Here is a 27949-nt window from a genome sequence, read left to right as displayed (position 1 = left end):
GAGCTGAGGGACTGCACCCAGGCCCAGAGTTCAGGCCCCACAACCGGCAAAAAAAAAAAAAAGATATAACCATTGAGGAAAACTAGGTTAAAGGTGCATGGGACCTCCATCTTTGTAACTTCTTATTAAATCTATAATGATTTCAAAACAAAGGGGAAAATGAAAACATTAGCTCTAAGTGCAACTTGGTATCCTACACTACATCTTGCAACAGAAAAAGGACATTACTGGAAAAAAATGGTAAAATCCAAATAAAGTCCATAAAGAATATTGCACCAATGTTATTTTAGTTTTGAAAAAGTACCAATGTTATGTGAAATGCTGCAACTAGAGGAAACTGGGAATGTGGTGTACAGAATGTTTCTGTGAGCCTAAAACTATTTCAAAACTAAAACCCTGGTGCTCTGAATGATTAAACCAGAAGCCCCGGGAGTGGACCTAGGTATGAGCATTTTAAATTTGCCAGGTGAGTCTGAGGTTACAGCCGAGGTTCAGAACTTGTGTTCTGGAAATGCGTTTAAAGTATTTCCTACCTGAATTTGTTCTTAAGAGCATATTCCCTGAAAACAACTCCTCGGAGAGCACACAACTGCAATTTTGGCCTTCAGCCCCATTTACAAGAGCCCAAATCCTTCAAGGAAAGTTCCAGAATTCCTCAATTCCTTCCCAATCTATGGTCCCATGTCTCTGTGATGCCCCAGGTTACACATAGCTGAATAGGGGATGGAAAATTTAGGTAAACTACAAAAAAAGACAAATGGCTTTCTTGTTCCACTTCTCCAATACCACATTGCTAAGGAACGTACAAAGAATTTGAAATGTTTCAGATATAAGAAAACCTTAAATTCCTTTTTTTAAAAGAAAGGTGACAAGGTTGCACATGGTTCATAAACCATCCTTCCCTCCCTTGCTGCTCTCCATGCCAGTTACAGCACACCACCCTGGAGGCCTATGAGAAAGGTAGGTACAGCAGGTGGTCACTATCCCTGGGGTTAGACAACATTAGGTCCAGCAGAAAGACCCCTGCCTCCCATATGTGACCTCTCAAAACTCAGAAATGGGCAATACTGTTAAGTGGCAACTACGCACAGTAGGTGGGAATGACAGCCCCACGGGCTATGCCGGCTAAGCCTCAGCACCACTGAGGGCCAGCTTGTTGCTTGTGACTCCAGAAGGGGTCAGAAAAGCCACCTCCATGGGAGGGAGCAGGAGGCACAGGCTTGTGGGAAAGCATGCTTTCTACATTTGGCACATGAGAGGCTAGAGCACATGAATGAAAGCATGGCATTATAAGGGGAGCCAGAAAGTACACCAGGGACAAGGGACAAAGCCATGGATTTGAACCCTCAGTCAGACCTAGTACCCTCAGTTTGCTGAGAAAGTGCTGCCAGCAGCAGAGGGTTTGGCCAGTTAAAAGCAAAGTGACCATAGGGCAGGGCAACATAAAGGCAGGAATTGTGCACCCACATGGCACCTGGCTCTGAGAGGTATAAATACACTGCACTGGTGTTAGGGGAAGAGGATCTGGGCCTCAGGGACTAGAGATAATGTTCCTTTCATTCCTTCCAAAATCAGGCTCCTAGAGGGCTATACTTGGCTGACCCCATCTCCAAAAGGAGGCTAGGGCCTGCTGATGACTCCTGGCACTGAGGAAGCTCAGGACCCATACCTATAAGGGCCATCTAAAACGTGGCCTGGAGAGGTAGGGACGTGCTGGCATGAAGCTTCTGCTTGGCTCCCTCCAGCAACCCCACATGCTTGTCTGTTCCCCAGCTCAGGGCTGCCTGGCAAGCAGTTAAACTCCTGGGTTCCGCCCAGGGCTCTCCTCCACTGGGATGCCAGGCTTGCTGCTGTGATTGGACCCTAGAGGAAAGAGGAAAAGGAGAATAAACATCTAAGCTGGTAAATGGAGCAAAGTCTAAGAAAACCAAGTGCTAAATCCTGAGGACAGGGAAGGGCAAGGAGTAACTGGTTAGAAAGGTGATCAGCCTAACTTGTTCTCACAAAAGAAAACCATTCCAAGGACAGATTTTATCTACGAAGGATGACCACCACAAAGGATGAAGATATCTGACCCCAGGAGACTCGGGCCACTATACTGGGCAAGAGGAAAGCTGCCCTGGAGGATCAAGCACACTGTCCTGGAAAACTTCCTGTAGCTTGTGGGTCTCCTGTATGTTTTCCAGATGGTGAAATGCAACTCTACCTCTCCCACACACACCCCACCCCAGAAGTGCCTCCCTGCCTGGGGAGCTAGCTGTCTATAGTGCCCAGCAGCAGCCTAAGGGTGGGGAAGCAAAGCAAAGAGAAAACAAAGGAGATGTTTACCTTGGTGTTTTCTTAAAACAAAAAATTGCTCACTAGTCCACAGTCAGTTATCAACTGCAGTTTCCAAATGTGCCAAAGAGGGAAAGGTCTACTGGGAAGGCTAAAGAGAGCAGAGAGAGACAGAGAGAATAGACAAGCTATTGAGCAATGGCCAGCCTCCAGTTCTGCAACACCACAGGGGAAGGCTGGAGAGGACCATGCACCACACAGGTACCCAAGGCTGCTGTGCAAGCTCACAGAGGGAAGTCACCAAGCTCAGTGGTGTGGAAAACAGGCCACATGGAGGACTTATTCAGAATCTGAATGCAAGGCCAGTCATCAGAAAACCTTCAGTAAAACTAGTATCTTAGACTTTTCATGTAATTTGGGCTATGTCACAACTATGCAAGTCTGCTGTTGCCACTTAGAGGCAGCCACATGCAATCCATAAATAAATGGGTTCCAGTGAAATATTTATTTAAAAGAATACAGCCAGCCAGATCTGGCCCTTGAACCACATTCTGCCAGCTTGTTGCAGGGAATTTTAGAGGATTGTTTCTTCCAAGTATTTCAATAAAGATACTTGTCTACCGGAGATCTAATACTCAAGTTTCCAGGTAATGTTGTTACCTAAACCATGAACAATGCCCCACCCAAACCTCCATGTAGGCAATGACACTAAGCTCTTCAGGGAAGTGAAATGCCAAACTAACAGAGCTAAACACAGAAGACCCTTGAGAGTTCAGGCAATGAACAAAAAGGTAACAGGCAAGCCTCACTAGGAAAAAATGTATTATTGAAAATAATCAACTTAGGTAAAAATAACCAATATCATTATGTTGACAAAATAGTGGTTATTTCATCACAAAGAGAAAATAACCCACAAAGCCATTTTACATCTCTCATACTCTTACACAACAGCCCAATGAGTAGCTTGAAGCCAAGGGATTTTTTTTTTTTTTGGGGGGGGGGGGGTCAGTTGTGGGGCTTCAACTCAAGAGCCTGGACACCATCCATCCCTGAGCTCTTCTGCTCAAGGCTAGCACTCTGAGCCACAGCACCACTTCCAGTTTTCGGGTGGTTGATTGGAGATAAGAGTCTCACAGACTTCCTGCCCAGGCTAGCTTTGAACTGTGATCCTCAGATCTCAACCTCCTAAGTAGCAAGGATTACAGGCATGACCCACTGGGGCCTTGCTCAAGAGATTTTTTTTTTAAATGCCAGTAATGGGGCTTGACCTCAAGGCCTTGTACTTTTGCTCAGCTTTTTCTACTCATAGCTGTACTCTGCTACTTAAGCCACGACTCTACTTCCAGCTTTTTTTTTTTTTTTTTGCCAGTTCTGGGACTTGAACTCAGGGCCTGGGCACTGTCCCTGAGCTCCTTTTGCTCAAGGCTAGGGCTCTACCACTTGAGCCACAGCACCACTTCCAGCCTTTTCTGTGTATGTGGTACTGAGGAATTGAACCCAGGGCTTCGTGCATGCTAGGCAAGCACTCAACTGCTAACTACCTTCCCAGCCCTATTTCCAGTTTTTTGCTAGAGACAAGGATCCCAAGGAACTGTCTGCTCATGCTGGCTCCAATCCTCAATTCTCAGATCTCAGCCTCCTAAGGAGGGTAGTTTTGAGTCACTGGCACCAAGAATTTTTTTTTTTTTTTTTAAATCTCCATTAACTAGGGGTATAGTTTAGTGGTACAGTATTTGCCTAAGTAGCTTGGGTTCTGACTAGGGGTATGGATCAAGTGGTAGTACATTTACCTAGAATTACCTAACTATGAAGCCCTATAATACAAAAATGATTCCGGATTCAATTTCGAGTACAACAGCAGTAAAAAATCAAAATAATGGAATTTCTGGACATGTGACAAAAGAGGCACCAAATTAGGTCTGTACCGTGAACAAAATATACAGTATGAGTAGCAAATAGAGCCAGAAAAGGCTTCAGTGTAAGAAAAATAAAGCCAAATGGCTTATATTTGGAAAAAAAATTTGGCAAGGAAAACATGCTGATGTGAAATTCTGAATCAGGAGTTCCTTATAATACCAACCCTAAGAAGTTCAGCTCATCTAAGTAGATAGTCCTTTAGAAAATATACTCAGAAAATATACTTAAGAAATAAGGCTCAGGGCTGGGAAGGTGGCTCAGTGGTAGAGCGCTTGCCTTGCATGCCTGAGGCCCTGGGTTCGATTCCTCAGCACCACATAAGCAAAAAAGAAAAAAGAAGCCAGAAGTGGCGCTATGGCTCAAGTGGTAGAGCGCTAGCCTTGAGCTGAATTGCTGAAGGACAGCGCCCAGGCCTAGAGTTCAGGCCCCACGACCGGACCAAAAAAAAAAACAAATAAGGCCCTATGAGATGTACAAGTTGTTATGTCGAAAACAAACTTTACAACTTTGGTGGGGGGGGGGAGGGGAGGATTGGGTGGGGGGGAGGAGAAGGATAGGAAGGGAAAACAAAGGAGGAGGCTACAATGCTTGATAAGAAATGTACTCATTATCTTGCCCATGTAATTGTAACCCCTCTATACAGTATTTTCACAATAAAAAAAGAAAGAAAGAAAGAAAGCCCTAGCTGAATGCCAATGGCTCATGCCTGTAATCCTAGCTACTCAAGGAGGCTGAGATCTGAGGATCGCAGTTTAAAGCCCGAGCAGGGAAATCCGTGAGACTCTTATCTCCAATAAACCACTCAGGAAACCAGAAGTGCACTGTGGCTCAAGTGGTAGAGCGCTCTCCTTGAGCTGAAGGGCTGAGGGACAGCACTCAGGCCCAGAGTTCAAGCCCCACAACCGACAAAAAAAGAAAAGAAAAGAAGAAAAGAAAAAGAAAGAAAAGAAACAGGGCCCTCAACTGTTGTCCCCTTTTCTCAACACTCAGAGTTGGAGCCCATAGGAACTAAACCATCCATCACAGTGGCTCATAGTATAAGTCTCTGCCTTGCACCTGCATGCTACCTCAGAATTCAGAAAACTGATTCCTACTATAAACACATATTTGTGTTCTCAAGCATAGGTCTAAGTGATCACATAGGAAGTCTCAGGGAGGCTGTCCAGGCCTAGGCCCACCCTTTGACTTCCATTCCTCATCTGTAAGATAGTTCAACAACTCCCACCTCCCAGCACAGTGCAAAGTTCTCGAGTACATACAGAGATGGTTCTTAGTATGGTACCCACCAAGTAAATGCTCAGTCAAAGCCCATTTATGTCATGTTAGCATGGTGGGGTGTGGAAGCAGCCTGCATGCCTCCCACAGCTTTTCCAGAAACCCCAGCCTGACAATTTCCAACTCAACACTAGGACTAAACCACTATGAAACACAACAACAGGAAGCTGGGCTTTCCACCACCCTGATCCCACCACACCTGACTTCACGGGTCAGCCCCAGGTGCCTATGCCCTTCCTATACACCGTGGATCCAGATGAAATGGTCCTTTACCAATGGCATGTGCTGCCCCAACTCCTGGGCAAATGCTATTCTGAGCCAAACTAACAAAGAAAAACTTCATTGTCCAAGTGACATAACCTTAATGACCAGAAGAATGTCTGAACTTGCTATTTCCTATTATCAATTACTCTAAGCCAATTCTGACTTAATATGATCTATTTTGAGTGCCAGTTGGTCTATAGCTTGGTGTCATCCAAACTACTCAGGCAGCCAGAAGGCAAAGAATGGGAAGAGAAATGGAGGCAGCAGAATACAAGGCAGGGGAGAACAGTGAGCACGTCTCTGTATAAGCACTGAGAAGTAGCAATTTCACTTGCCCTCTGTGTGCCAACACTGGAAGATGTGCCACATGGGGTGCTTACCTGCTGCAGCAGATTTGTCACCAAGGAGCCTGGTCTGACTGCCTGGGATGGCGTGCAGGTCAGAATTCTCAGGGGACGGCGGCAGGCTCTGTGCTCGGGTAGCCAGGAGTGCATTGAGGTACTGCAGTCGTGTAACCTGGAAGGCAGGTGTTACCCAGCAGGCACAGTATGTGAAGTAGATGCTGCTAGTAAGGCATAAACAAGGGCTCACTTCTGACCTTCACTAGACAGGCAGCACAAGGACAAAGGAAGAACTTTAAGCTAGTGAAGTGCAGAGAAAGCCCTGGAACCAACAAGTGCTTTCTTTTCTTTCCTTTTTCTCTTTGTCAGTCATAGGGCTTGAACTCTGGGCCTGAGCTGTCCCTGAGCTCTTCAAATCAAGGCAAGTGCTCTACCACTTGAACCACAGCTCCACCTCCCCAAGTGCTTTTTTGTTTTTTACTATACTGGGTCTTTTTTGTCCTGAGTTTTGATCTCAGGGCCTTATGCTTTGCTATGCCTAGTACTTGCTTGGGCCATACCGTTAGGCCCTTTTGCTCTGGCTTTGAGATATGGTTTGCTCTTTTGGCCAGGCCACCCTGGACAACTACCTTCCTAGTTATGTTCTAGCTGGGATGACAGGTATGTGCCACCATGCCTAACTTTTTCTGTTGGGGTCTTAAGAACTCTTCTGCCAGGGCTGACCTGAAATCTTGATCTTCCCCATCAGCTTCCCATATAGCTGGGATATTAGGTATGCACCAAAATGCCTAGCTATTATTGACTGGGATGGGATCTTATGAACTTTTTGATAGACTTGCCTTAAATTTCAATCCTGATCTCTGTTTCCTGAGTAGCTAGCATGAGAGGTATGAGCCACTTGTGCCTGGCATAAGCCAAGTGTTCTTGAGATCTCCACAGAGCATCTGAGTATGATTAAGGTACTGTATGCATGTTAAAACAGAACATATCAGAGTGAAACCCCTTTGGTCAACTAATTGATGATATTAGTACTCCACAAGTTCCAATGGAGATCATATTTGAGGCCTGGAGGCAGACCCACATGGATGGTCCATAGCCATCCACAGAGTAGAGCCTCATCATTTAGGAAAAAGAACAGGTATAATCTTGGGAGAGTCATTTAGTTTACTCTGCATATATACACTGTAACCAGCTAGACTAGCCCCCTGGAGATAGCAAACTAATTAAAGCCAACACCAATGAGCAGTCCAAGTAGTTACCTTAATGAGCTGCAAGTCAGAGAGGGCCCGCACAGTATAGTCAGGACAGTATGCTGAGGAACGGATACTGCTCTCTAATGGCTCGGGCTGCTGGTCATGGCGAGTAGGCTGTCGCGAGGAGACTGGGGACTGGTGAACTAAGAAAAGGAGTAATCAGTGATGTTTCAACTGAATGGTTTCTAAGAACTATCCACAAAATCACCCTTGTAGGGATAGGTGGAGACTTAGAAAGAGTAGAGGACACATCTGAGGAAGGTTTCCAGGAATGGGGTGGGTCATGAAGATGAAGAAGGAAGAAATGTTGTGGTGCCCTCTATGTAGCACAGAGACAAGGAACATTGGTGTGGGAGCAATGGGCTCTCAGGGAAGCTAGAGAGCCACCAAGGGAGACAGGGAGGGGGAATCTGCAGACCATGACACCAGCCCTAAGGTACAGGGGACATAGCTCACCTGAGGATGGTGCTGTCAAAGCAGATACTCCATAGTAGGTGAAGGCCCCATTTTCAAACTTCAGGCCCTCCTTTCCAATCTCTACCTCAACCCTGCCCTGAGGGAGTGGGGAAGATGAGGAGACAAAAGAGGTAGGCAGATTATCTTTCCCATCAGAAGGGAGTACAGGGATAAACTATTGCCCTTAATTATTCAGGGGTGGGTATCTTGGATGTCCCTCTCTCCCTACCACTCCTCAAGGACTCTCCCTGCATTTCTGAGGATGGGGGAGGCTCACCTGCAGGATGAGAATGAAGTAGTCCACTGGCTGGCTACGCTGGTACAGGTAATGATGTGCAGCCAGGCGGTTGCTCTCATCAAACTTCACCTCTTGGTTCACACTGGGATGCTTCAGCAAGTGCAGCAAGACCTTTTCGGAGATTCTCAGTGGGCTGAACACATCCACCTCTGCCCCATAATGGGAGAAAGGGACAGTGTCCACTAGGGCCCAAGTGGCCTGTCACCTTCTATGCTCTCCTCAGCAAGCCTCTAAGCTGTTACATTCACACAAAAGAGCTGGGCAGAGCATATATCCAGACCAGCTAAGGCTCCCCAGCCACACAACACCTCAGGGAGCACCAGCCCAGCACTGTTTTTGCCCATGTGTGCCACACCTCAGCTGCACAGGGAAGCAGAAGTGCTCTCTTCTGAGCTTCTGCACACCATGACAGGGAGCCAGAATTAGTGTCTGCCACTGGACTGTGAGAGAATTGATAAGGACCACTCTTTCCCTTACCTCTGGAAAGGAAGCGTTGGGTGGCTAGGAGCAGCTGGGGTGAGATTTTTACTTTATATTCATCATCAGACACCTTGAACAAGGAGAATTCCTCCTTCCGCTTTAGCGGGGCACTCAGGGGAACAGACTTCTTCCTCATTGTATCAGCTCCTGCATTAGTGAGAAGAAGGCATGTATAGGCATCAGCAATTGGTCCAATGAACACAACCAAACCAAGACACTCTGTTCCCTTTGTCCTTCTCCTAGGGCCTGGGGAACCTATGAGAAGACAAAAACAGAGTCCCATGGACACATCTTAGTCCTGTTCCCTCCAAGGTACCTGGTAGTCATTCTCCACACAGGACTACACATACCCCAAGGCGTTTGACCAACATTCCAAATATGCACCAAGGAAGTACAGCTCCCTTCCATGGCCCATTTCTCCTGGAGACAATAATGTTATGAATAAAGCAGTTTGTATACAATAGTAGGCCTTCTTGGGAGACCTAAAGGTCTCCCCCACTGGAAAATATGTTGTTGAGGATCACCAATAACAAATGGCAGCAGCTGTTTTTTGTTTTTGTTTTTTGATGGTCGTGGGGCCTGAACTCTGCGCCTGGGTCCTGTCCCTGAGCTCTTCAGCTCAAGGCTAGCGCTCTACCCACTTGAGCCACAGCGCCACTTGCGGCTTTTTCTGCTTATGTGGTGCTAAGGAGTGGAACCCAGGGCCTCAGGCATGCAAGGCAAGCACTCTACCACTCAGCCACCTTCCCAGCCCAGCATCTGTTTTTGAACCTTATCCACTGTGTGACCTAGGAAAAAAACACCAAGAAAGGACAGGACAATGAAGGACAGAGTACTTTCTTGGAGATGAATGAAATAAGGAGACTGGGTCTAAGCAATATGCCTTGTTTTTACAGTCATCCTGGTGCTCTGCTAGGTAGAGGGGGCTTTCCACCCAGCTTTGAAGAACCTAGAAGGGAGACCATTCACTGGACTGTAGATGTCATGCTGTTTAGTCTTAGAAGAGCTTTTGCCACAGAGAATGCTGGCCTTCAGTTTCCCCTAAAAGGTTTGATTCACTTGCCTCTCAGCCTCTAGCTTCTAAGTATAACCCTATATGGAAAGTTTAAGCTGACCCCTGAGCTACTTCCCTAGATAGAAAGTTCTGCTGGAGCTGGACACTGGTGGCTCATGCCTGTAATCCTCGCTACTCGGGAGGCTGAGATCTAGAATCACAGTTCAAAGCCAGCCCAGGCAAGAAAGTCTGTGAGACTCTTATCTCCAATAAACCACTAGAAAATCATAAGTGGTGCTGTGGCTCAAGTGGTAGAGCGTTCATCTTCAGCTGAAGGGCTGAGGGACAGCACTCAGGCCCTGAGTTCAAATCCCATGACTGACAACCAAAAAAAAAAAAAAAAAAAGCAGCTTCTCTGTTTCTCACTGACTGAATTCCCTTACAACATGAGGATGGCTGCTAATGGAAGCTGCAAGCATATACGTGAATTACATGATGAATACCATGATTTGCACGGAGGTCCAAGTACTCTCCTGCAAGGGAACAATATTGGTCCATGAAGATAAGATACAAGATGAATGGGGCCAGGCTAGGGAGCCAGACAGTTTCTAGTGGTACTGAGATCCACTAGCCTCTAGTACACAGGACACTGTATCAGGACACTGGAAGAACCAGTTGAGCCAGAAAATGACTGGGAGTAAAAACTCACGGTAGTCTTCAGACTCATCCAGGATTTCAGACTTGATGATCTCCTCAATGACGTCCTCCAAAGTGACCAGGCCCAGGACCTCATAGAAGGGGTCGCCTTCACCCTCATTGTTCACCTTCTGCACAATGGCCAGGTGGGACTTTCCTGTATGGAGGGAGACACTCATTTATAGCCTGCAGGGCTTCCATGTTTCTTAATCAACCCTGATGCAAACTCACCACAACAGCAGAAGTTAACATTTGTGCTGGGTACTAAGTCACTTTTTCTCTATGTTCTTAAGACTTTCAATATACTAAGGGAAACCTCAGAGGCTTTCTTGAGTGCAGCAGAGCTAGGATTTAACCTCAGGTCTATATAACTCCAAACCATAGCTTATAGACTCCCCTGAGACAATCTAAAAGAGCCAGGGGGCAACTGGCCATCCTGTTAGATCTCTGAAAGAGGTATTCCTTTTTTTCTTGTCAGTACTAGGGTTTGAATTCAGGGCCTGTGGTTGCTAGGTAGCACTCTACCAACTTGAAGATGGAGTCTCAAGGTCTTTTCTGTCAGGTGGGGCCTTGAACCTCAGTCCTCTGGAGCTACCTCTGAGGGGGTAGAATTATAAAGCAGCAGCCTTTTCTTTTTTTGAGACAGGTCCTCAATGTGGAGCTACATTCACTGTCTTCCTGCCTCAGCCCTGGAGTGCTAGGATTATAGGCATGTATCACCATGACCTAATTCTTAAGGCTGTCCTCTGGGAGTTGTTTAGGGAATGGAGATATGTGAAACCAGGTCACGCTGGAATCCAAACTGTGAAGGGACAAGGAGTTGGAGGTGGGAACTTACCCCCTTGCTCTTTTTTCTTTCTCCTGTTAACTTGTTAGCTTACTATTTGGTTCATTTAGTGAGGACATGTAATCTTGAACAAAGCCCAAGTCTCAGAGTTCTGAGGAATCTTTAGGAATTTACTCAGAATAAGTGTCTTTATTCATAGAATTTACATTTATTGAGAGAAACAGAAGGCAAGCTACACATGTAATTTTAAATCTCCTGAATAGCTAAGAATCAAAAGACTCAAATTAATAAAATTAGAAACAGGGAACAACAAGTATCAAAGATATCCAAAGTATCATGAGGCTGAAAGGATCTGTCACATCCATCCCAGGGGACTACACAAAAGCAGGCAGACACAAGGTTTATTAGAGAAGCCATGTTTGCCCCAAGAGAGACCACATGGCAGCCTCCACTATCTAGGTAGCAGCAGGGTCTGAGGGGTCGAAAGTGAGGTAGATGGGAGTTCAGGTGGGTCTGGGCGGAGAGAGGGAGGGGCCAGCTGTATGGTAGGAACTCCAGGGCAGGGAGGAGCTCAGGTCTGCGTGGAGCTGAGGACCAAAGGTGGGCATAATGCTTACAGAGGCAATACTTAGAAAACCTAAATCAAATAAATATGGAAGAAAAATATAGAAGAAATAGATACATTTTCTAGATATAGTTGATGTACCAAAACTGAACAAAGAGGATATGAACCACTTATAACAAGCAATGACATTGAAGCAATAATAGCCTCCTAACAAAGAAGACAAGATGGATTCACTGCCATTCTATCACATCTTTAAAAAAGAACACTAGGGGCTGGGAAGGTGGCTCAGTGGTAGAGTGCCTGCCTAGCATGCATGAGGCCCCTGGGTTCTATTCCTCAGCACCACATAAGCAGGAAAAAAAAAAGCCAGAAGTGGTGCTGTGGTTCAAATGGTAGAGCACTAGCCTTGAACTGAAGAGCTCATGATCAGCACCCAGGCCAAGTTCAGGCCCCACTACTGGCAAAATAAATAAATAAATAGAACACTAATACGCCAACTCTTTCATTAAATAGAAAAGGAAAGAACACCACTGAACTAATGCTATGAGCAAGTATTACACTCATTCCAAAACCAAAAACACCCAACAACAGCAAAAAAAATTTCTTTGATAAATATTGACGCAAAACTTCTGTGTCTGTGTGCGTGCACTGGTCCTGGGGCTTGAACTGAGAGCCTGCGTGCTTTCCCTAAGCACTTCTACTACTTGAGCCAAAGCTCTACTTCTAACTTTTTTGGCAGTTAATTGAGATAAGAGTATCATGAACTTTCTTACCTGAGCTTTCTTTGAACCACAATCCTCAGATCTCAGCATCCTCAGTAGCTAGGATTATATATAGGCTTGTGCCACCAACGACCAACATAGGGCAAAAATTCTTAATAAAATGCTTGCAAATAGAATTCAACAACATATTAAAAGTATCACCCATCATGATCAAGTCAGTGTCATCCCACAGATGTGAGAACAATTTAGCATATGTAAATCAATAAATATAGTACATCATATAAGGATTAAGAACAAAAATCATATGATTACCTCATTGATATAAAAAAATCTTTTTAGGGCTGGAAAGGTGGCACAGTGGTAGAGCGCTTGCCTTGCATGCATGAGGCCCTGGGTTCGATTCCTCAGCACCACATAAGCAAAAAGAAAAAAGCCCGAAGTGGCTCAAAGTGGTAGAGCACTAGCCTTGAGCTGAAGAGCTGAGGGAAAGTGCCCAGGCCCCATGACCAGACCCCGCCCCCCCCCCCAAAAAAAAATCCTTTTACAAAATTCAACATTTTTTTTTTTAATTATAAGGCTCTGATGACCCAGTACAGGTGACTCATGCCTGGAATCCTACCTACTCATGAGACTGAGATCTGAGGATTGTTGTTCAAAGCCAGCCCAGGCAGGAAAGTACATGAGACTCTTATCTCCAATTAACCACCAAAAATGCCAGAAGTGGAGCTGTGGCTCGAGTGGTAGAGTGATAACCTTGAGCAAAAAAGCTCAGTGAGGCCGGGAATGTGGCTTAGTGGTAGAGTGCTTGTCTACCATGCTTGAAGCTCTGGGCTCAATTCCTCAGTACCACATAAACAGAAAATGCCAGAAGTGGTGCTGTGGCTCAAGTAGTAGGGCACTAGCCTTGAGCAAAAGAAGTTCAAGGACAGTACAAAGGCCCTGAGTTCAAGCCCCAGGACTGGCAAAAAAAAACAGCTCAGGGACAATGCCCAGGCCCCAAGTACAAAGACCAGCACACACACCCAAAAAGAATCCAATGAAGAAATTAATACTAAGAATAGAGAAGGAATGTACCTGAAATTTTAAAAAGCTAAACAAGACAAATTTAAGCCAATATCTTTTTTCTTTTTCTTTTTCTTTTTGGGTCCGGTCATGGGGCCTGAACTCTGGGCCTGGGCGCTGTCCCTCAGCTCTTCAGCTCAAGGCTAGTGCTCTACCACTTGAGCCACAGCGCCACTTCTGGCTTTTTTCTTTTTGCTTATGCGGTACTGAGGAATCGAACCCAGGGCCTCGAGCATGCAAGGCAAGTGCTCTACCACTGAGCCACCTTCCCAGCCCTTAAGCCAATATCTTATTAGAGAAAATTTTCCTCCAAAGTTTGGAAACAGCCTTGGTGCCAAGGGTGGCCCTCTTCCCCTCTTATTCATATCGTACTAGAATTCCTAGCCAAGACAGTAAGACAAGAGAAAGAAATAAAAAGGATTAAGGAAGGAGAAAGTCAAATTAGCTCTATTTGCCGATAATAAAACCCTATACATAACAGATCCTACAGACTCCACCAGAAAATTTCTAGGTCTGATAAAACAACTTTGGAAACATAGCAGAATATAAAATCAGTACTCAAAAAACAATAGTTTTTTTTTACAAAATACTTAAGTATTCACTTAACCAAGGGAGTAGAAGACTATAAATCCTTGAAGAAAGTGACCAGATATAGTAAGACTTCCTTTCCTATGCTCATAGAATAGGCAGAATTAGGGGCTGGGAAGTTGGCTCAGTGGTAGAGCACTTGCCTTGCATGCCAGAGGCCCTGGGTTCGATTCCTCAGCACTATATAAGCAAAAAGAAAAAAAGCCGGAAGTGGCGCTGTGGCTCAAGTGGTAGAGCGCTAGCCTTGAGCTGAAGAGCTGAGGGACAGCGCCCAGGACCAGAGTTCAGGCCCCATGACCGGACCCAAAAAGTAAAATAGGCAGAATCAATATCATAAAAATAGCCATCCTGCCACAGCAATCTACACATTCAAAGCAATACCCATCCAAGTCCCAATGTCATCTCACAGAAATAGAAAAATCAATTAAAAAATTCATATGGAGAAATAAAAAGCACCAAAGAACGAAAGTAGTTCTGAGTAAGAAGAGCAGCTTTGGAGATATCGGATCTCAATATACTAAAGGGCAATAGTAACAAAAACAAGTTTGCTACCAGCACAAAAACAGACCCAAAGACTAATGGAACAGAACAGACAGCCCAGGAATAAAACCATACAACCACAGTCATCTAATTTTCAACAGAGGAGCCATATTATACCCTGAGGAAAAGACAGCCTCTTCAACAAATGGTGCTTTGAAAATTGGTTATCCATTTGCAGGAGACTGAAACTTGACCCCTGTTCAAAATTCAACTCCAAATGGATCAAAAACCTCAAAGTAAACCTGAAACTTTAATCTACTACAGGAAAACAGAAAAACCTGGAGGTTACAGGCACAGACAATTATTTGCTGAATAAGATTCCAACTGTCCAGAAATCAAGAACTAGAATTGATAAATGGAATTACATCAAATTAAAAAGTTTCTGCACAGCAAAACAATTACCAAAACCAAGAGACAATCCACAGAATAAAGTCTTGGCCAGCTAGTTATTCAACAAATAAAGGATATGCAGAGTATATAATAATAACAATATCCAGAATATATAAAGTGTTCAAAAAATAGCAAAAGAACAAATAACTGAAGACAATTTTCCAAAAAAGAAATACAAATGAATGGATACATGGAGAAAGGTTCAACACCCTTAGCTATAAAGGAAATACAAATCAAAACTACACTAAGATTCTATTTCACCCCAGTGAGAATGACAATCACCAGCTGGGAACTGGTGGCTCATACCTACCTACTCAAGAGGATGAGATCTGAGGATCAAGATTCAAAGCCAGCCGGGGCAGGAAAGTCTGTGAGACTTTTAGTTACCACTGAACTACTCAGAAAAAGCCGAAAGTGAATAAAAATAAAAAAAAATAAAAATAAAAATGCTTGCTGTGTGATAATAAACAAGTTCCTGCTTGACTTGAAAAAAAAAAAAAAAAGAAAAGAAAAAGCCGAAAGTGGTGCTGTGGCTCAAGTGGTATAGCACTAGTGTTGAGTACAAACAGGCTCAGGGATAATACCCAGGCCCAGAGTTTAAACCACAGTACCAGAAAACAAAATAACAACAACAACAAAACCCCCACAACAATGGAAGTAGTTCTGTGGCTCAAAGTGGTAGAGCACTTGCCTTGAGCTGAAGAGCTCAGGGACAACGCCCAGGTCCACAGTTCAAGCCCCACAACCAACAAAAAAAGAAAAACCCCAACAGCAAACAAACTAATAGAAAAAGAAAACAGCATGGCAATCATCAAGAAAATAAATAACAAATACTGAGAGTAACACAAGGGAAAAAGGAACCCTCTTTGCTACTAGTGAGAATGTAAACTAGTACAACCATTATGGTAATCAGTACGAAGGTTCCTCAAGAAATTAAAAATAGCTGGGTGCCAGTGGCTCATGCCTATAAACCTAGCTATCCAAGAGGTTGAGATCTGAGAATTCAGGCTGAAAACCAGCAGAAAAGTCCCTGAGGTTCTAGCTACAGTTAACCAGGACTAGAGACATGGTTTAAGCAGTAGAGAGCTAGCCATGAGCAGAAAAAGCCAAGCGAGAACCTGAACCCGAGTTCAAACCTGGGTACCAGCAAAAAAAAAAAAAAAAGCTAAAAATAGATCTTCCTTATGACCCTACCATCTATTACTGGGCAAATATATGAAGGAGAATAAATCAGCATATGAATGATATCTGTATGCCCTGTTCACAATAGCCAAATGGTAAAATCAGTGCCCAACAACAGATGAATGGATAAAGATGTGATGTGTATACATATAAACAAACATATATAATGAAACATTATATAGCTCCAAACAAAAAGAAAATCATGTCATTTGCAGGAAAATGTATGGAACTGGAGAATACCATCTTGGGTGAACCAAGTCAAGCTCAAAAGCCAACTACTATAAATTTTTGTTTGTACATGTAAGCTAGATCTAAAAGACATACATATTTATGGACATATACACATACCTATATACCTATGTACATAAATATATAGCACAGTTCTAACTATGAGACCTGTTTAGGAGGTAGGGAAGAGAGAAAGAGGGAAACTGATTCTGAGACAGACTACAACTATGTATGAAGACAAAGCATCTAAATGAAGGCTGTTGATCAATGGGGATGGGGAAAGAGAAAGCAAGAGGTGGTTATTCTGAGCAAAACACGATATATGTATGCCTGAAATACTATGGTGAAACTCCTTGGTATAATTAATAACACACTAAAAACTGAATGTCAGGAAAATAGAACAGGCTCTGCTGTGGGCAGTGGGCACAGGCATGAGGGAGTTGGGCTAACAAGGGAGCAAATGAGGATGAATATGGTTAAAGTAGTTTGTTCACATGTATGAAAATAAAATAATGAGACTTGATTAAATTGTTTTAAGAAGAGGGGAGAAGGGTAAGGAGAGTGATAGAAGAAGTTAGACTAAGGGCATACATTTATAATATATGGAATTGTCACAATGACACTCTCCCTTGCACAACTAATGTACACTAAAAGTTTTTGGGTTCTTTTTGGGTCCGGTTGTGGGGCCTAAACTCTGGGCCTGCGCGCTGTCCCTCAGCTCTTCAGCTAAAGGCTAGCGCTCTACCACTTGAGCTACAGCGCCACTTCCGGCTTTTTTCTTTTTGCTTATGTGGTGCTAAGGAATCGAACCCAGGGCTTCATGCATGCAAGACAAGCACTCTACCACTGAGCCACCTTCTCAGCCCCAGAAAAAAGTTTAAAAATAGTAAAATTTAAAAAAATAAAAAAAAAAGGAAGTGGCACTGTGGTCAAGTGGTAGAGTGCTAGCCTTGAGCTGAAGAGCCGAGAGACAGCAGTCAGACCCAGAGTTCAAGATCCATGACTGACAAAAAAAACAAAAACAAAAACCCAGGACGGGCACTGGTGGCTCAGGCACGCCCGTAATCCTAGCCTCTAAGGAGGCTGAGATATGAGGATCGTGGTTCAGCCTGGGCAGAAAAGTCCGTGAGACTCTTATCTCCAATTAACCACCAGAAAACCAGAAGTGGCACTGTGGCCCAAGTGCTAGCCTTCAGCGCAAGAGCTCAGGGACAGCACCCAGGACCAGAGTTCAAGCCCCACAACCAAACAAAATAAAACCAGGTAAGATCAAGTTTAATAACATACTGTAAGCCACCCAATATAGCCAAAATATTATTCCAACATGTAATAAATATAAAAATAGTAACAAATACTTTACCCTCTTTTTTATGCTAAGACTCTAAAACCTGTTGTGTAATACTTGCAGCACAACTTGATCCAATTAAGAGTCCTTTCAAGGGATCCACAGCCACAGATGAGAGTGGAAAGGCTGCTGGACAGGGCTGGGCAGGGCTAAGGCATATCGCACTGAGTACATAACCTAGTGAAAAAGCTGAGGGTAGAAGTTAGCCCACACCTGCATGTGAGGCTTAGTTGCTCTTAGAACTTTTCAGGAAAGCAAAATAAACAAAAAAATCAAGCTCACATTTTGATGAATCAAACTTTACATATGAGCTTAACTAAATAAAGCACCATTCTTCAAGAGGCTCTAATATCCTTGGACAAAAATTAAAAGGTAGAAATGACCATATTAAGTCATCTCCCTCTTCCCAGGAGCAAAAGGCCAAGGGCCCCTCAGAACTCTGCTCAGTCTTACAGATCAGAGGTCCTTAGGGTGCCAGTTTCCAGATTCTTTCCAACTCTGGGTAATGGTGCTGGGAATGGCTCTACCTGGCTGCTCTGATACAGAATGCAAACTGGTCAAGCCAGACCAAAGAGGCCAAGAGCAGGACACACAGTCTTTGGATTCCTAAAACCAAAGCCCGCATTCTAAATGGTCACCTCAAAGCTGACAGGCCTCATCTTAGCTCCCTGAAAAAGGAAGCCAGTTCTTTTAGCAGACTACTTATAAGATGGTGCTGACATTCCTTGCTCTCAGACTCCAGTGAAAACAGAATATGATTTGGTGTGACCTGTTACACCAGGATGATTCACAACTGGAAGGAAGAAAGCAGGGCTCCTAGAAGAACAATCTCAGAACAGTGAGTGTCCATGTGATTAAATCTCAGACAGGTCGTCCAGAGCTCAAGGAAGCAACTATGAGAAGGCAGTAGGGGAATACAGAGAAAGGTTAGCTGGAAGGATTATAGCTTACTCTCCATCTAACAGCACTCAAAGGGGCATCTGCATGCTCTTGATGCACCAGCTCCGTGGAGTCATGGGCAAGTGCAAATGGCCTGATCTGCCAACATAACCATAAAACTGGAAAGACTTGGAGTTTTAAGATTAGTTAATAGGCATATTGGTACTCAAATTATTTAGGTGTTGCGAGATCCTTTCCATGATGCCTATACTTTTTAATGTGTATGGTACAAGGAATGGCCTAAGCAAGCACTCTACCACTTGTGTGCATCTACGTTGAGAAAAGTTATGTGCAAACATTAGTCCCAGCTGTCTGAGCTGGGACAAGCTGAGTGTCTGACAAAAGAATAAACCCAGAACTCAGCTGCTAAAAGCAGTGGGTCAACGTGGGTGAAATGGATGGAGTTCACCCATTTTAATCTTTTCATAGCTTAAAGAGTATTACTGGAGCCGGGCGCCGGTGGCTCATGCCTGTAATCCTAGCTACACAGGAGGCTGAGATCTGAGGATTGCAGTTCAAAGCCAGCCTGGGCAGGAAAGTCCATGAGACTCTCATCTCCAATAAACCACTAGTAAACCAGAAGTGGCGCTGTGGCTCAAGCGGTAGAGTGCTCACCTTGAGCTGAAGAGCACAGGGACAGCGCCCAAGCCCAGAGTTCAAGCCCCACAACTGACCAAAAAAAAAGAGTATTACTGGGGATTGACAGAGAAGGCAGCAAAGTCAACAGCATTATGGAAAATACAAGTCACTTACTACAATTCTACTTACTCTTTCAAGTAATAGTGTACAAAATAATAGCTACATCATTTCAAATCTGCACTGAGATTTATTCCTCTACCAGCTTACAAAATCCCTAGGCAGATGGTATTTAGTGCTAGAAAGAAGGTAACAGAGCAAGGCTTTGAATGGCACTGCCCAAGATGCCAGGGTTCATGCCAGGATGATCAGTAGATAGTACAACTGTGGATGCTAGGCAGAAGACTGAAATGTGAGCTGGGCAGTGACTTTTTTCTGTATATTTGGCTAATCGGGATGCAGATATTAGAAGGATCACAGTCCAGTCTGGTCAAGGCAAAAACATGAGACCCTATTTGGAAAAATGAGTAAAGTGAAAAGGACTAGTGGTGTTTAAGTGATAGAGCATCTTCCACAAGTCTCCAAGTTTAAACTCCAGTGCTGCCAAAGAATGTAAGAGAATATAGCCCTTGTTCTTAAGCAAAGGAATAAAAGGGTATGATAAAATGGACTTTAATAAGGAAAAGAAGACATCCACTAAAGGACTGCAGAAAGAAAAGCTGAGAAAGCTCCAGGACATCACCAGAAAGACAAGAGTTGTTTTATGCTGAAAAAGGCCTTCATTCACCGTAGGGACAAGGATGAATTAAAGGGGACTTATGGGATCCCCAATTGATCTTGAGGTTCCATCACTAGCTTCTAGGAGGAAACTTTTCAGCATGTTCTCAGGTAACTTCTAGAAATAGTCTGATCATAGAGCAGAAAGGCACTGAATCCCCCCAATCCTCCAGGATCAGGATGCTTGAAACCTGCTTGATTCTCCAGAGCAGTTCATCTACAGCAGAACAGAGCATCTGTACTTGGCCTTCCCTGGCTTTTTTTTTTTGGTCGGTTGTAGGGCTTGAACTCTGGGCTTGGGCGCTGTCCCAGAGATCTTCAGCTCAAGGCTAATGCTCTACCACTTGAGCCACAACACCACTTCTGGTTTTCTGGTGGTTAATTGGATCTCAGCCTCCTGAGTAGATGTGATTATAGGCGTGAGCGCCTTCCCTGGGTTTGACATTTCTTTCCTATGACATGTCAAGAACAACCTGGTTCATTTACCCATCCTCAGTAGGCATACTCCACTCTGCAGCTGTGATTAGTGGAGGCCTGTCTACATTCACATTCAGTCTCCCAATCACTAATGACTAAATCTACTCCTGCAAAGGGCAAATGAGGGACTGGAGTATGGCTCAGTGGTAAAGCACTTGCCTAGGATGTAAAGCCCAATCACCAGTGGGAGGAGGGATGTAAAGGGCATCCTGACTGCTGCCCTCTGCTCCTGATCTCTAGCTTTCTCTTGGAAAGTAGACTCTTTCTTTAGCTTCCAGTACATTCCAAGCCTCTAGATCCTCTCTTTTTGTGGTTCTACCACTTCTTCCATTCCTGTGGTTCAAGAGAACACTTCTACACTAAAGTAGAGATCTTAACTTCCCATTTCGGTCTGTCACTTACAATTTTCATCAGCTTCCTGCCTCTTGAGACAATGCAGGAACACAAATTCCAATGGAAGAAAAAAGCTCACCTGCTCCCTGGCCCAACCCTTAGGAAGACAACTCCATAATGCAGGCAGAAAGCTAAGCTACATTGTCAGTTTCTACATCTTACTCCACAACTTTCAGCCAACCAGCAAAATTTCCCCACTCAACCAACTCCTTATGTTCTTCTGGGTCTCCGTCTCAGGCCACTGTACACTTGCCTGGTCCCCCTCACCAGCCACTGATGGATGCAAACCAGATGGTGCCATTCTGCTCAAGTGCTGGGGATCAAGTCCAAGTCCTTCATCTTACCTCAACTTGTAGACATTTAAATTTTTCCCAGCTAGGATCCTCAACAATCCTGGGTCAACCCTTTGCAGTGCAGATTCTGACACTGAGGGCTTAGAAAACAAACAGCTTTCACCAACCTCATCCTGTGTGTCAGGAAGCAGCTCTCTCACCAACCTCATACTATAATATCATGACCATCTCTAGATAAAGGTGAATCTTCCACTTCCATTGCTCCAAGTCTTGTATGGTGACTACTCATAAGCAGAGAAAGTACAAGTCCAGCTAAAACCAAATGCTAGTGAGAATTTTTCTTTTTCTTTTTTTTGGTTGGTCATGGGGCTTGAACTCCAGACCTGGGCACTGTCCCTGAGCTTTTCAGCTCAGGGACAGTGCTCTACCACTTGAGCCACAGCGCCACTTCTAGGTTTCTGGTGGTTAATTGGAGATTAGAGTCTCATAGATTTCCCTTCCCAGGTTGACTTTAACAGCAATCCTCAGATCTCAGCCTCCTGAGTGGCTAGGATTACAGGCGTGAGCCACCAGTGCCCAGTGGGAATGTTTTCTTTTCTTTCTTTTTTTTTTTGTTGGTGGTGGGGCTTGAACTCTGGGCCTGAGTGCTGTCCCTCAGCTCTTCAGCTCAAGGCTAGCGCTCTACCACTTGAGCTACAGCGCCACTTCCAGTTTTCTCCTGGTTTATTGGAGATAAGAGTTTCACGGGGAGGGGGGGGGAAGGGGGGTGTGGGAAGGGGAAACAAAGGAGGAGGCTACAATGCTTGATAAGAAATGTACTCATTATCTTGCCCATGTAATTGTAACCCCTCTGTACAGTATTTTCACAATTAAAAAAAAGAAACAAGAAAAAAAAAAAAAAGAGTTTCACGGACTTTCCTGCCCGGGCTGGCTTTGAACCAAGATCCTCAGATCTCAGCCTTCTGAGTAGCTAGGATTACAGGCGTGAGCCACTGGCACCCGGCTGGAAATGTTTTCTTAAGAAACCTGTTAACAAGACTTTGAAACACCAAAGGGACAACTGTGGTCTGTATACACTATTCCCTTAAGAAGGAAGTCTAGCTGGGTCACACCTGTAATTCTAGCTACTTGATGCCAGCCCCAGGAGAAAAGTTCATGAGACTACTTTTCAACCCATATGCCTGTCATCACAAGCTAAATGAGGCTGAGATTGGGAGGATCACAGTATCAGGCTAGCCTGAGTAGGAAAGTCCTTGATACTTGGTCTCTGTAAAGGAAAACTGGACAGGGTTGTTAGCAAATTTCTGTGATCCCAGCCAAGCCTAAAAATGCTAAGATTGTGACCTAGGTTTATACCAGAGGGAAAGAGACACCTTATCATAAAAACAACCAATTAAAGAAGACGGGACTAGCCGGGCGCTGGTGGCTAACGCCTGTAATCCTAGCTATTCAGGAGGCTGAGATCTGAGGATCGTGGTTCAAAGCCAGCCCGGGCAGGAAAGACCATGAGACTCCTATCTCCAATAAACCACCAGAAAACCGGAAGTGGCACTGTAGCTCAAATGGTAGAGCGCTCGCCTTGAGCTGAAGAGCTGAGGGACAGCACCCAGGCCCGGAGTTCAAGCCCCACGACCGACAAAAAAAAAAAAAAAAAAAGAAGACGGGACTAGTAAAAGACAAGGTTGGAGGCATGGCTGAGGAAGTTTTTCCCAGGACTACCAATGACAGAGGAGAGAGGAAATGGAGGGAGAGGGGAGATATGGCAGCTGTACCTCCAGGTTCATTCCATCTACTAATTAATTCCAAGCTACAACCTCCACCTCCCAGCATTTGCTCTACTAACAAGCATTAACTACCAGCAGCATACCAGGCCCAAATATTTTACAAATCAACCCCAGTTCTTTTATAGACTCATCACTAACAGCTAAAAACTTTAAGCAAGGTTCCTAAACAGCCTTCCCAGGACCTAGGACCTTAATAGGCAGACATAGAATGGAACCCAGTCTTCTGACTCAAGGACCATACTGCTGGCCCCCACATCATGAGAACGTCATGCTTTAGGATTAATAGCCTCAACAGTCTACTTATCACCAGGAACCTCCATGTGGACCCCACCACAGGTTCCCTCCCCAGAGAGGAGATCAGGGCCATATTTGAAGGAAATGGCCAGGAGCCTCTGAGAGTTCACAGCTGCCAATCCAAGCCATCAGCCCACTCCTTAGCTATACCCAGCTGTGTGCAAGAATGAAAGGAGGTATAGAGATGGCCTGTCAGAGCCTAGCACACAGCAGCACTCAACACACTATGTAGTGCTTATTCACAAAGACCTGCCTTCCTGCACTAATGATGTTCAAGGGCTCATTGAGATCCTTCTATTTGGACCTTGGGCCAGACGACTTCCCACCTGCCCAGGTCAGAGGGCACCTCCCATCACACATTCTCTTTTAGGATAGAGTATATTCAGAGCCTGGCCTGGGATACACATATCCAGCCCAAAGGAATGCAGAGATGAGAAGCATGACTGTTGTCCAAGGTGGCTCTGGAACCCCAAAGAATGAGGATAGAGAAGACTACAGAAGAACCAATGCCTTAACATTTTTAGATGGCCTCAGTGTTTTTACTTTTTTGGGGGGTGGAGAGTGAGGTGGGGCTTGAACTCAGGGCCTGGGCACTGTTCCTGAGCTTTTTTGCTCAAGGCTAGCATTATACCACTTTGAGCCACACTGCCACTTCCAGTTTTCTGATGGTTAACTGGAGATAAAGAGTTTCAATGGACTTTCCTGACCCATCTGGCTTTGAACCGCAATCTCAGTCTCCTAAATAGGATTACAGCTGGCCACCAGCGGCCAGCTCTGTGTTTTTACTTCAATTCTGGGAGTTACTCAAAATATTGAAAGGAAGCAGTAAAAACGTGGAGCTAAGAGAGGACCTGATAAACCTTACTTAAATGTAAGAAAAAGAGAGAACAGGACAGCTCAGCAGTAGACCACTGGCCTGGCATGAATGAAACCTTAGGTCTAATCCTGAAAAAAGAATTAAAAATTGAGGAGATTAAAAAAAGAAAAAACAGGAAAAGGAAAAGTTGCAGCAGTCGACAAGAGGAAAGGAAATTAACTCAGCATGCATTATAAAATTTTTCTCAATACTTATGCCATTCCTTGTTCTGCAATCCTGAAGGCAACAAGCAATCAAAGATCTTAGCAAGACTATGAGAGCATCTCAAGTTCAGTTAATTTGATATTAAGTGTGTACAGATAATAGCATCAGGATATGTGGAGTTCACCTTTTCTATGTCCTTCTAGCTGCTATCCATGAATTCTGCTCCACTATAACGCTCAAGTGCACCAAAAAAATGCCCTGTGGTGTTAAAAATCAAGTAGAAGTATCTTTCTCCAAATCGGGAGGAGGGCTCCCATGAAGGGGTGTGTGAAGATCTTTATTCTTTGTGTGTGTGTCATACTCAGGGTCTGGGTGCTGTCTCTTCGCTTTTTTTGCTCAAGACTGACATTCTACCACTCAAGCCATAGAAGTGCATCTCACTCTGAACGAGTCTTTTAAATATCTTAAAAAGCCATTCCCAGATTCAATGACATCGCCTTCTGGCATAGGTGCCTTCCACGGGGAGTTGGTCCTGATCCCCTTCCTTACCTCGCTTGAATTCCTCCAGGACGGCGTCTAGCTTGGTGTCGTTAAAGACGAAGTGAAGTGGATGGTTGTAGAAGCGGGTGATGGTGGTGAGTGGCGTGCAGTCTTCGGGGTCCACGAAGGCCAAGTCCTTGAGATAGAGCATGTCTACGATGTTGGAGCGCTCGTCCTCATACACTGGGATGCGCGTGTGACCGCTCTGCATGATGCTGGCCAGGACGCCGAAGTCCAGCACGGCGCTGGCGTCCAGCATGAAGCAGTCTTCGAGCGGGGTGAGCACGTCCTCCACGGTCCGGTAGCGCAGCACGCCCTTGCTCAGGTCATGGTAGGGATCGCCACCGCCGCGCGCCAACTCCAGCACCCGCTCGCGTAGTCGCCCGGGCCTCGCTGCCATCTCCAGTAACTGCCCCACGGGCAGCGCCACCGGCAGAGTGAGCAGCACCGCCAGGCGGCTGAGACCGAGCGCTCGGGGCGCCAAAGCCAGTGCCCAGCGCCCGCTCACGGCGGCCGGCAGCACCTCGCCCACCAGAAACACGAGCCCTGCGCAGCCCAGCACGGCGGGCACGGCGCGTTGGCCCGCTGCGCGGTACAACACCACCGCCAGGGCCGCCTGCGCCAGGCTGGCGAGGAGTAGCAGCGCGCCCAAGGCGCAGCCGGCCCAACGCCGAGCCGGTTCCAGGCGCCGGGCCGCCGCACGCTCCGTTTCCGAGCCGCTCTCGCGCAGCACCTGCACGTCGGCGGGCGCCAGCGCCAGCGCACTCAGCTGCAGGCCTCGGGCCAGCGCCGCCAGCGCCAGCAGCCCGGCCGCCCCCAGGCCCAGCGCCCAGGGCGGCGCCGCCTCCTCCGCTCCGCCGCCGCCGGGCTCCACGCGCACCGCCAGCAACGCGGAGTGCGGACGGCCGGCCTCAGCGCGCAGACGCAGCAACGCGCGCCACTCGCCCGGAGGGGGCACCGCCTCCTCGGGCGACACAGCCAGCCCGCCCTCGGGGCAGCCGGCCCCTTCAGGGGCCACCCAGGTCCAAGAGCTGTTGGCCAAGCCCGAGCCAAAGAGGCGCAGGCGGAAGGTGGCCTCTGGAGAGGCCTCTCCGCGCACCCACCCGGAGCCCACCTCCTCCAGGCAGAAGCCTAGCAGTCGCGGGCCCGGCGCCACCTCCCCCGCGGCGTTGCCCAGGTAGAACACAGCGAGCACCCAGCCTAGCCGACCGGCCGCAGCTGCAGCCGCCGCCATCGCCCGCAGCCCCCTCTCGGCTTGTCGCGCAGCCTACCCCGCTCACCCCGCGCCTCCGCCTCCCCTGGCCAATCATCGCCCGCCTTTTCTCCCCATCAGCCAATAAGCGGCGGATGAGGGCGGGCCCTGGGGGTCGGGCTAGGCTGCGCCAGGGAGTAAACAAGCGGCGCGGGGCGGGCCGGGGGCGTGGGGCCCTTGGCCCGCCTGGGGAGCTGTGGTCGGTCCCTGAGCGAGCTGTGGCCCGCGCCTGGGGACGCCGAGTGGTGAGCCGGGCTGTGGGCCCTGAGGGGGCCTCCGACTCCGCGCGCCCGAGGTTGGTTCGGAGCTCTGGATTCAGCGCGGGTCGTGGCGCGCCTGAAGTTGCCCTGAAGATACGTGTGCGGAAAGCATGTGGTTTCTTTTTATTTTAAAGGTCCTCCAGGAACTAGGGATGGCTTTCCAGAAGCCATTGGGGACGGCGTAACTGAGGTCCCACCGGAGAGACCCTTAGTAAAAGCACAGACATACAAAGCTAGTTTATCGGGGCGCCGGTGGCTCTTGCCGGTCAGCTAGCTACTCAGGAAGCTGAGATCTGAGGGTCGCGGATGGAAGAAAAGCCCGAGAGAGGCTCATCCGCACTTAATCACCAGAAAATCCGCAAGTGGCGGAATGGCTCAAAATGGCAGAACGCTAGCTTTGAGCGAAAAAGCTCCAGGAACAGCGCCCGAGCCCTGAGTTCAAGCCCCATGACCGACAGAAACAGAATCAACAACCACAGAAAGCACGGTGGTGTATCCGGTCGCTCGTGGCTCACACCCGTACTAGCTCCTCAGGAGAGGGAGATCTGAGGATCGCAGTTGAAAGCCAGCCCCAGCAGGAGAAAGTCGGTGAGACGTTCACCTCCAATGAACTACATCTCATCCCCCACCCCCCCCCCCAAAGCCATTAGTGGAGCTGCCGCTTGAGCAAAACAGCTCAGCGACAGCGCCCAAGCCCTGAGTTCAAGGCCCAGAGCCCATTTCACTGAATCCTCACAGCGGCTTCATATAATGAGTATCTTAGGGGAGAAAAATGAAGCTCCCAGACTCAGCATGGATGTTGAGTTCTGATGCAACCTAACACCCCAGTCACCATTCTAGCCGTGCTATGAAGATGCAGCTCTGTCAGGAATTTCTAGATCTGCTCATTCCACTCCCAGTCCTTAAGAGGATTCAGGACAAGAATTCCCTTATTTTTGTATGTGTATGCCAGTACTGGGACTTGAACTCACTCAACGGCTTGGGCACTGTACCTTTTTCACTCAAAGCTAACACTTGAGCCACAGCTCCATTTCCTGCTTTTTGCTGGTTAATTGGAGATAAGAGTTTTTGCCAGTCGCTGGTGGCTCACGCCTGTCATCCTAGCTACTCAGGAGGCTTAGATCTGAGGATCGTGGTTCAAGGCCAGACAGCGCAGAAAAGTCCGTGAGACTCTTATCTCCAATAAACCACCAGAAAACCTAAAGTGGCGCTGTGGGCTCAAGTGATAGAGCACTAGCCTTGAGCTGAAGAGCTGAGGGACAGCACCTAGGCAGAGTTCAAGCCCCAGACCAACAACAACAGAGTTTCATAGACTTGGCTGGGAATGTGGCTTAATAGTAGAGTGCTTGCCTAGCATGCATGAAGCCCTCACTACCACATAAACAGAAAAAAAAAAAAAAAAAAAAAAGCCAGAAGTGGTGCTGTGGCTCAAGTGGTAGAGTGCTAGCCCTGAGCAAAAAAGGTAGCTCGGGAATAGTGCACAGACCCTGAGTTCAAGCCCCATGACTGGCACAAAAAAATTAAAAAAGGTTCATAGACTTTCCTGCCAGGATGGTTCAAATCACCATCTTCAGATCTCAGCCTTCTGAATGGTTAGCATTACAGGTATGAGCCACTAATGCCCAGCTAATGCCCTTATTTTATAAACAATTTGCTTGTGGAATGTTTGGCTCTCACTGCACA

At 46.3% G+C, this 27949-nt stretch overlaps 1 protein-coding gene across 4 annotated transcripts; it reads right to left on the bottom strand.

Moving 5' to 3' along the window:
* Positions 1–4: 4 nt before the first annotated feature.
* Cnnm3 (cyclin and CBS domain divalent metal cation transport mediator 3) lies at positions 5–26001 on the bottom strand. Of its 4 annotated transcripts, XR_006149927.1 has the most exons (9): positions 24764–26001; positions 10265–10408; positions 8559–8708; positions 8061–8230; positions 7784–7880; positions 7334–7470; positions 6114–6249; positions 2329–2428; positions 5–1863 (listed from the first exon to the last, which is right to left on the bottom strand). XR_006149927.1 is itself a non-coding variant. In XM_042695536.1 (8 exons), the coding sequence occupies exons 1-8, from the start codon at positions 25986–25988 to the stop codon at positions 1796–1798; spliced, it is 2127 nt and encodes a 708-aa protein (XP_042551470.1). In that variant the 5' UTR covers positions 25989–26001; the 3' UTR covers positions 5–1795. The 4 variants fall into 4 exon arrangements, 3 of the variants coding, with proteins under 3 accessions (XP_042551470.1, XP_042551472.1, XP_042551473.1); XM_042695536.1 differs by lacking the exon at positions 2329–2428; XM_042695538.1 differs by lacking the exons at positions 5–1863; positions 6114–6249.
* Positions 26002–27949: the final 1948 nt, after the last annotated feature.

Source organism: Dipodomys spectabilis, unplaced genomic scaffold (assembly GCF_019054845.1).
Source record: "Dipodomys spectabilis isolate Male_0828 unplaced genomic scaffold, ASM1905484v1 ptg000187l, whole genome shotgun sequence".
Lineage (NCBI taxonomy): Eukaryota > Metazoa > Chordata > Mammalia > Rodentia > Heteromyidae > Dipodomys > Dipodomys spectabilis.
This window is presented reverse-complemented; position numbering and strand designations above follow the sequence as displayed.

Excerpts from the sequence above, each read along its gene's own strand:
- Cnnm3 (XM_042695536.1), bottom strand. The coding sequence starts at position 25,988 with ATGGCGGCGGCTGCAGCTGCGGCCGGTCGGCTAGGCTGGGTGCTCGCT. Across the intron at positions 7,881-8,060 it reads ACTTCATTCTCATCCTGCAG|GGCAGGGTTGAGGTAGAGAT; the intron begins GTGAGCCTCCCC and ends CCACTCCCTCAG. Across the intron at positions 1,864-6,113 it reads TGACAAATCTGCTGCAGCAG|GGTCCAATCACAGCAGCAAG; the intron begins GTAAGCACCCCA and ends TCTTTCCTCTAG.